Source organism: Megalobrama amblycephala, linkage group LG18 (genome assembly GCF_018812025.1).
Source record: "Megalobrama amblycephala isolate DHTTF-2021 linkage group LG18, ASM1881202v1, whole genome shotgun sequence".
Taxonomy (NCBI): Eukaryota; Metazoa; Chordata; class Actinopteri; order Cypriniformes; family Xenocyprididae; genus Megalobrama; species Megalobrama amblycephala.
Genome location: NC_063061.1, coordinates 38,990,491 through 38,999,292, shown reverse-complemented (window position 1 = coordinate 38,999,292; position 8,802 = coordinate 38,990,491). Strand labels below are relative to the sequence as shown.

General features: G+C 42.5%; 1 protein-coding gene across 1 annotated transcript in view; it reads left to right on the top strand.

Annotated features, from left to right (window-relative positions):
* Window positions 1-8,531, top strand: part of aff1 (AF4/FMR2 family, member 1) — a 19,533-nt gene extending 11,002 nt beyond the window's left edge. The window contains exons 12-20 of the mRNA XM_048165509.1: window positions 1-95; window positions 168-256; window positions 338-401; window positions 504-640; window positions 2,855-2,926; window positions 3,004-3,097; window positions 3,180-3,214; window positions 3,301-3,446; window positions 7,368-8,531. The exon at window positions 1-95 is cut by the window's left edge and continues 53 nt beyond it. Of these exons, the coding sequence (XP_048021466.1) occupies window positions 1-95; window positions 168-256; window positions 338-401; window positions 504-640; window positions 2,855-2,926; window positions 3,004-3,097; window positions 3,180-3,214; window positions 3,301-3,446; window positions 7,368-7,492 (857 nt within the window). The 3' untranslated portion in view covers window positions 7,493-8,531. The remainder of the gene's footprint in view (window positions 96-167; window positions 257-337; window positions 402-503; window positions 641-2,854; window positions 2,927-3,003; window positions 3,098-3,179; window positions 3,215-3,300; window positions 3,447-7,367) is intronic.
* Window positions 8,532-8,802: the final 271 nt, after the last annotated feature.

Genomic DNA, 8,802 nt, shown 5'->3' with positions numbered 1-8,802 from the left:
ACGGCTCAGGTCTTCCTCAGGACATATCAGGACACAAGTGTCCATCCGCAGCGGCTCCTGACAGCCAGCCGAGGACGGCAGAGGCTCATGGGAAGGTGCTGTAGATCGTTTACATCTTTGTTTTTAAGCTCTTGTGGCGTGACTCGTAACGAACTGTTTTTATTCAGCAGAAATCCTGCAAGAGCCGCAACGTCCTGCCGGAGAAAGCGTGTCCTCCTGCAGCCCAAGCACGAGCGCTGCTGCCGCCCGACCGCAGGTGTGCCGCTCGCGTCCATCTGTCTATTACTTCTACATTAACCAGTGTGAAGCTCTTTGACCTCTGTCCTCTGATTCCCAGGCAACGCTCCGTGGAAGATCATCTGAAGGAAGCCAAAAAACTGAAGCACAAAGCAGACGCTACGGTGTTTATAAAGCCTTTGATTTCCCCCCGACCCCTGACCCCTGACCCCTGTGTATGGTGAGTTCCACTCCTGGATCTGACAACGTTTCTTGATGTTTCTCAGCCGGATAAGACGGCTAAAGCCCTCAGCTATCTGGAGGCTGCGCTGGCATTCGTGGAGAGCGCCGTTGCCATGGAGACGGAGCCACAGACGCCCAAATCTGCCTACACCATGTTCTCCGAGACGCTGGATCTGATCAGGTGTGAAGTTCAGTTCAGTTCACTTGAAGTTGATCAGAGTATTGCTGCTCTACAGGAAATGTTACAGTTGATGAAGTGTTCAGTTATCAGTCAGAGACGAGTGTGTCACAGTGACGATCATGTGATATGCAGGTTATGGGTGAGTTAACGTCGTATTCATTTAAGCAGACCTAATGAACATGTTAGGCAGCACTTACAACTTGTGCTCGTTATGATTACAGAATTAGGATAATAATTGAAAGTTGTGTATGTTGGTCCAGAGTTGCCGTCATATGAATTCTTCTCGCTGACCGTTTGCACGGTTACTTCCTGGTTGTCGTTAATCCAGCTTGGCCATTTCCGGTGAACTGTTAGCTGATCCTTCTGTACTCGCTGTACATCGACACAAAACCAGTAATGTTTCACTTTTTAATGTTGTATTTATATTTTAATGCAGTTATCACACTTGCCTAATTTGTAAAGTAAACCAGTTTTATTGATGGCAATAAAGTCTGTAATTAGACACGCACGCGCTACATTTTTCCACCGCTTCAAATGTTATTTTTACTGTCATGACCAAAAACATTATTTGTTTATCCTTCTGAGATTGTCCCTATTTGTAAAACCGAATGTTTCAAGATGTAGGAAATCCAACATTTGATAGAAAACACTTTTATTTAAGAATAAAACGTTAATTATAACCATCAAATGGCGGCAGAGCAGCGTTACTGGCTCATATTAACCATTTCCTGTAATAGTTTTTCACTCATTTTTGCTTTTGAATAAATATTAAACATTATAAAATAACTAGGCTTAAAAATACATTTTGTCAAGGTGAAGTATGAAATCCTCACAACATCTCATGAAAAACAATAACTTTTCTTGTGAATGAATGACAGAAGCGAGCGCCGCTCTCCCTTTATAATCACAGCAGCTGTCAGTCAGTGCAGCTCACATTTTATTCAATGAATCCAACTAAAGTGCACAATAAATCTTTAAATGCTGTTTGCCACTAACAACGAACACTTTGTATTTACTCTTGTGTACTGTACGTTCATTTTTTGTGCTTCCTTGTTGTTTGTTCATCAACTGCGCTTTATTTTTCGTGAAGCATTTTGTTGTATGTCAGCTGTGATAAACAGACATCCACTCGCATTGCGTGTGTAACAATTTTGCTGTTAAACTACTGCACACTGACGCCCGCTAGAGAATGAGGTGTTTAGCGTCGTTGGTAGTGCACTCGCCTCACATGACAGCAGCGATTGGGCCGGGGTTCGAGACCGACTCGGAGCAGGGTGGTTTGGAGGCGGAGCAATGACGAGAGGGGTGGGTTTTTTTGGGTTGATTTCAAATATGATCAGTGTCCAACACTGTTGTTCAAAATATGCTTACCGCACCTTTGAGTGATTATATTCTGATTATAAACGAAGGCCCTGTTTACAGCTGGTGTTAGGATGCGTTTTGGTCGATCGGCTCTCAAGTAGACGACACTAAATACAGGTGATTTGACCGGATTGCTTTTGTAGAGTGACACTCACATTATGGGAAGTGCTCCAGCCAGGCGGGATTTAAACTTTCTCAGCTAAAGACCCAAGTTTGGTTTGAAGATGAAAAACGTACCAAGCACAGTGTTCTCTCGCCATTCCTGATTTCTGTCAGTGTTCGGCGTGGTCTTGCGGATGTCAGAACAGAAGCAAAAGCTGATGTTCTCCGTATGTTTTTCTGTTGTCTCTGGTCACGTTCATATGTAAATTGCGTGAGCTGATTTTGTCCATTAGATCAAAATATCTGAAAAAAAACATACATTTACCCACCCTCCCTGTGAAGAAATCAGGACAGGAGTGGTTGAAATTGGACAAAAGCCATGGATTAAAACACCAGGTGTAAACGCGAATGTGTCTCCCTCGTCTGCTTGTGATCCGATCGACCGAAACGCATCTTAACACCAGCTGTAAGCAGGGCCTACCTCAAGACATTGAAGATACCGTCACACCAACAAGTGACATTTCACCGGAAGTTTTCCAGCTTTATTGTGAACGTTCAGTGCGTATGGTCAGTTGTCTGCGTCGGCTGAAATCATTGCAAAGGCTGATCCAAACCGGAGCTGCGCAGTCTGAAGAATTAGTGTAGCTGTTGTTCATAGCAGATGATCATGTGATGATCGCACTGTTTTATCAGATATAACGTGCTGATGCAGATGATGATGATGATGATGATGTTGTTGTGTCTGTTCAGGTTTATACTCAAACTGAAGAGCTACACGGATCCTTCAGCCGCGGCTCATGAGAGGGATTTCTTCGTCCTGTGGTGAGAGCGGCGCACAGCAGAGATGCAGACGTGTGTGTGAATCCGCATCAGTCAGTGAATGTGTGTTTGTTCTGCAGTCTGCGCTGCCAGTCTCTGCTGCAGATGGCCATGTTCCGCTACAGACGGGATTCGGCGCTCCGATACTCACGGACACTCACCGATCATTTCAGAGTGTGTGTCTTTAGTGTTTCTGTGTCGTTTCTTCTTACTCTGATTCAGACTCTCGCCTCACGGTCTGTGTGTTTATTTTCAGAGCTCGTCGTGGTCTGCATCTCCCTCCGTGTCCAGGTGAGCGTCTTCGTCACACCCCAGCGATTCACAATGATGATGCGTTTCCTGCCCTTCACCGACTGTTCTCTGTTCGATCCCTGCAGGAGTTCCTCATCGGCCGCCGGCAGCTCGCTCGTCATTCCTCAACCCGTCCAGCAGGCGGCGGCGTCTTACGTCAGCATTACGGCGCTCTTCCTGAGCGCTCACGAGACGTGGGAGCAGGCTGACGATCTCACACACTCGGGCAGCGGTAAGAAGGGTCAAAGGTCACAGGAAGCTGCGCTAAATCTGTCATTATAAATGTGTTTGTCCACACAAGCAAAAAGGAAACTTCTGTCACATACTGAGTTCATGAAAGGTTCAGTGTTAGTAGGGATTAAAATATTAATGCTGCTGCTTTGACGCGTGTCTGGTGTGGGAGTGGCACAGGTTAGTTATAGAAAGGTTGAGGAAAGAAGCCGCTAAATCTCCAACCTCCGGGGAATCACCCGTTTTAAACCAAAGCCGAACAGAGGAGAGTCTGCTGGTGAAAAGAGAATGCGAGAGAGCTCGTAATAAAACAAGAATCAACATTAGCTTGGCTTGGCGAGAACTGAGGGATCTGATATATTGTAAAAGCGACACCGAGATGATGATGTTTTTATTTCTCAACAGGTGAGTAAGGTGTTTTATTGAACAGGTAAATCACCATATGTAGCTCTCAAACAGAGTTCACTGTAAAGCATCTATTGTGAAGATCATTTCATTATGGTTGTTGTGCTGGAATTTATTTTCAGGGAAGTACCGTGTCTGTTAATGGGTAAAGCTACAGTAACGTCTTCAGCTAGTCGGCTTGAGATCCTTTCCATCTAAAATGGTTATATCTATTAAGCCTAGTAATGCTTATTTTATGAGCAGTAGGATAATCAAATTCATCTGCACAGAGTCGAAGTACAACCAAAACAATGTTTTTCTGCAAAATACATGCAGTTTTGCCAAAAGTTACTTTGTGTACCTTTAATGTCAAGTCAGATTTATTTGTATAGTGCTTTCCATAATACACACGGTTTCAGAGCAACTTTAAAGGGGTGGTTCACTGTTTTTTTTCTAGGTTTGATTGTGTTTATGGGGTGCAGTTTAACATGTCTTAATGCTTCGTTTTTAATAAAACGTGTATTTTTCATATATTTTACCTAGGGCTGTCGCAGTTAAGGATTTTCCCTTGCGGTATTTTTGAGTGGCTCAATAGCACGATATGCGTGATATATAAATATATACATGTATACACACACACACACATTAATAATATATATATATATATATATATATATATATATATATATATATATATATATATATATATATATATATATATATACAATCTGTGTTACATGGTCATATTCAGTAATGAAACTAAATGGAGAATGTCAGAATAAGGGTCTACATAACAGAACATAAACCTGAAAGTAAGATCGTAGGACTATTGTTATATGTATAATAGTTAGTTCCGATCCTCAAATCTGACTAAATGAGAGACTTTTTGCTGATATTTCACGAGTATAAGCAGAACTAACGTTATTCATCTCTGCGTGTTGCAGACGTCAGTGCAGTTACATTGTTGCACCACAAGGTGGCGGCAAGGGACTGTCTTTGAGTCTTTAACCATTCATTCAACTGCACGTTCAAAAACGCTGATTCATTTAAAGAGCGATGTAACGAATCAAGCTGTTGAAATCATTTTAACTTTGAGCGCCACTTTATAAGGCTCAGCTGACCAGTAATGTGTCGATGCTAAGGCAGAGATTTCTCTCCTTGGACATGACAACCTTTTTTCATGAATATATGTCCCCTGAAGGACAGACGCAGGTAATCGCACGCGCTCAGACGATCTTGCTCACATTCATGCAATATCGCGGTTGCTGCGGTATTTGCAGTCCTCTGCGGTTGGCTCGTAAATAGCGCGGTATTACGATATTGCGGTTATCACGACAGCCCTAATTTTACCTTTATTCTACACCGCTGTCTCCGTTGTCATTAGAACAGCCGGTTTGACTCCTGGTTCTATGATACCACTCCCTCCGAAATACACAATGTGCTCAGATTGGTTAGCTGGCCCAGTGTACTGTGATTCGCTGAATCGTCCAGAAACGCCACGCCCCTTACCATTAGCAGACCTGCCAACATGTACGCATTTTGCGTAGCGGGTACACATTTTGACCTCAAAGTACGCTGGTACGATTTGTCACTCTATACTATTCAAACACCTGGCTCTGTGCATACGTAGTACTCAAATCCAGCAAAAGAAAGAGTTCGACCAATCATAGCGCTGGGTTCATTTCCCCAAATAGCAAAAGGGGATGCGTGACAAACGCGTACGGCAGTGGTCAGCAATAGGCAGCCCGTGGGCCAAAACTGGCCCGCCAGTAATAATATCTGGCCCGCGCCTGCAGCCAGATTATTTTGATAGCGGCTGGTTCTGAAAATTGATCTTCATCTCGTGGTGATGTCTAATATTATCACCCTGTCTACACCAGACTTTTTTTGCGTCGCGCTGCAACAGCTGTCTACACTGAACGCGACAAACTGACCGTTGCAAAGCACTTGGACTACGTCAGAAATAGAACAGGGAATCCGTTTACTGTCAGGAATGTGTTGTCGCGCCGCATCCAGTGTAGACAATATCACTGATTGAAATGGGATCTATTATCTTTTGACGCGTCAACTTTGTTGCAGATAAGACACGCTGGCTTTGCATTCACAAAACTTGGTAGGACTAGAATGAACGCATAGTTGTCTTTCCATTCTCCTTTGTATGCGCTATTTTCGCTGTCAACTTTCCTCTTTTAGACTCTTTGATAGTGCCATTTTCTCTCACCAGCTAGCTTAAATGTTAACATCACTCTGCACACGATGTAATGGCGTAACTCCAGCACGCAAACAATTAAAAAAATGCAGTTTAGTGCATGAGAATGCCAAGGAATAATTATTGTAATTATTGTAACTGTAAACATAGGCTACGTCGAATAATTATTACAATAAGTTAGGCTCCATTGTGTAACAAGCAAATTAAAATGATACTCATTTCTTACTCACAATATGGAAATAAAAAAAGTTCGTTATGAGCATGACTCAAACATGCAATTAATGGGCTTATTCAAGTCCTCTTTTATTTTTTGAGTTATTTTTACCCATTCCTCATCTCCCACATAGGTGTGTTTTAGCAAGGCGGTCTGTGTTGCAAGTCGGTGAATGAGGATACTTGCCAAGTTACGTGTCACTACTCCACTTTATTAATTTATCCAGTGTAAAACCTGGACACTGCCACACATGTGGCTTTTTGTTAATGACTGTCCTACTACAGGATTTAACACAGCTCAGTACCAGTTACAAAAGACACTGTAACAGTCTGTCTAGATGCATTTTTCATCAATTAATTTCTTAAACTATCCTTTGACTATGTTCTGGCCCGCCATCTAGTGGGGAAATTTTTTTTTTTGGCCCGATGCCAAACTTACTTGCCCTGCTGTAAATCCTGTAAGTTGCAAGGTGGAGCCTCCATGGATCGGCCTTGTTTGTTCAGCACATCCCACAGATGCTGGATTGGATTGAGATCTGGGGAATTTGGAGGCCAAGTCAACACCTCATATACTGTACATGTACATATACTGTGTGTGAGAGAGAGTGTGTGTGTGTGTGTGTGTGTGTGTATTTCACGAGTTTACACTTATATAAAATTAAGAAGAGTAAAGGAATTTTGGCCTGAACCAAGAGTACCCCCCCCCCCCCCCCCCCAGTTGAGATAGATAGGAATAGTTAGGACTAGAAGTGAGGAGATGGGGTGGTGGAGAGATGCTGATAAAGTGTCAACAAACAGAGGTAAGTCTGTATATACACCTCTATCTGAACATGCTCCTCCTGAACTTTGTTAATAAAACATCATATAGTGAGTGTGTGTGTGTGTGTGTGTGTGTGTAGTGAGTGTGTGTAGTGTGTGTGTGTAGTGAGTGTGTGTAGTGAGTGTGTGTAGTGAGTGTGTGTGTGTGTGTAGTGAGTGTGTGTGTGTGTGTGTGTGTGAGTGAGTGTGTGTGTGTGTGTGTGTGTGTGTGTGTGTGTGTGTGTGTGTGTAGTGTGTGTGTGTGTGTGTGTGTGTGTGTAGTGAGTGTGTGGTTGACAGCAGTGATGTCTTCTGCAGGTTTGCTGCGAGAGCTGGATTCAGCCGTCGGTCCCCTCAGTCTGACGGCCTCCATGAGCTCGTTAGTGACATATGTGCGTCACGGGCTCCACCGGATCAGACGCGACACACAGAACTCGCTCTGATCGCTCGCCGTCATGAGCAGCAGTAGCGTCACGTGATTCAGAGGAGAATGAAGGATTCTGGGAAGATGTGGCAGCTTTTATTTATTCACAGATGCAGAGAGATCGATCGTCTCGTCCGATCGACTAACGGCTCATGAAACTATCGTTCTGAAACTTCTTCAGCCCTGAACAAACCCGCGTCACGTCCTGCTCATCAGTCATGTGACAGCTGCTGAGCTTCAAGTGCCTTTTTGTTTTTTCTTAGGGTTAGTTGATCAGATCAAGAGTGTCGAGAATTGCAATGAAAACGTTTTTGATTTCAAGTATTTATATCATCACGTGACCTTTGACCCAATAGACAAAGAACTGTTTGTATGTACAGCTGATGGGCCTGACCTCTGACCTCTGGAGCTTTTCCCATGATTGTCTCTATTTAATGTTGATATGTTTGTGGGAGATAGTTTGCGATTTATTTATTTTTTTTTTGCGGTGGGGGAAGGGATTATTTATTTGTGTTAGTAGATATTTCTAATATCATTTTTGATCAAGTGCAGAAATGATTTTCAGAACAGGCGATTGATTGGCTGCTTGTTCTAGATACCGACTCCTCGTTGGTCAGATCCTTTGGCACTTTTTAAATTGAGCACTAAGTATTTCCTGTTTCCATCAGTATTTCCTTTTCCTCTTAATCTTGGTCCAGAGCAGCAGATGTTGATCGACACCCAGACCGTGATTTGATTTATTTTCGGAGAACTCTGGAAGATTAAAATACTGTCGAAATGGACCATCAAAATGAAACTATTTGTATTTATTTTCTACCCCTCGATTGTGCAGTGGGAGTTTGGCTTGGTTTTCTACAACTTTATCAAATCTCATAAAGAGCAGAAGTCTAATTTGATTAATTGACGAATCTTAATTGAAAATGTGTTTGTGCGTCACATTGTGTTTGTGAAAACGTGTAGTTTTGGTGCCTTGTTGCCTTTTTTGTGGTGACTGAGTTCAGCCGATGGACTCAAGATCCATTTGGATTTGAATTGAATTAAATCTTTATTATCCTTTATTATCTGTTCTTGTTTGTCTTTGGCACCTCACAGCTTATTCATAACAAAAATGTATTATCCACGAAAATAAAACAAATATCAGCAATTATTCAGTAAACCAACTGACAGTGAGACAAAGAATCTCTTAAAAATATTTCTCAATGATTTTCATACGTGCCTTTCTGATGGCAATAAAGAGTGAGATCATCATGTACTGTCATTGTAAATGTTTGCTGTATCTGTCATGAAGTCTTCTTGCTTTCCATATTAACTGCTCTATTTAGTTAACTT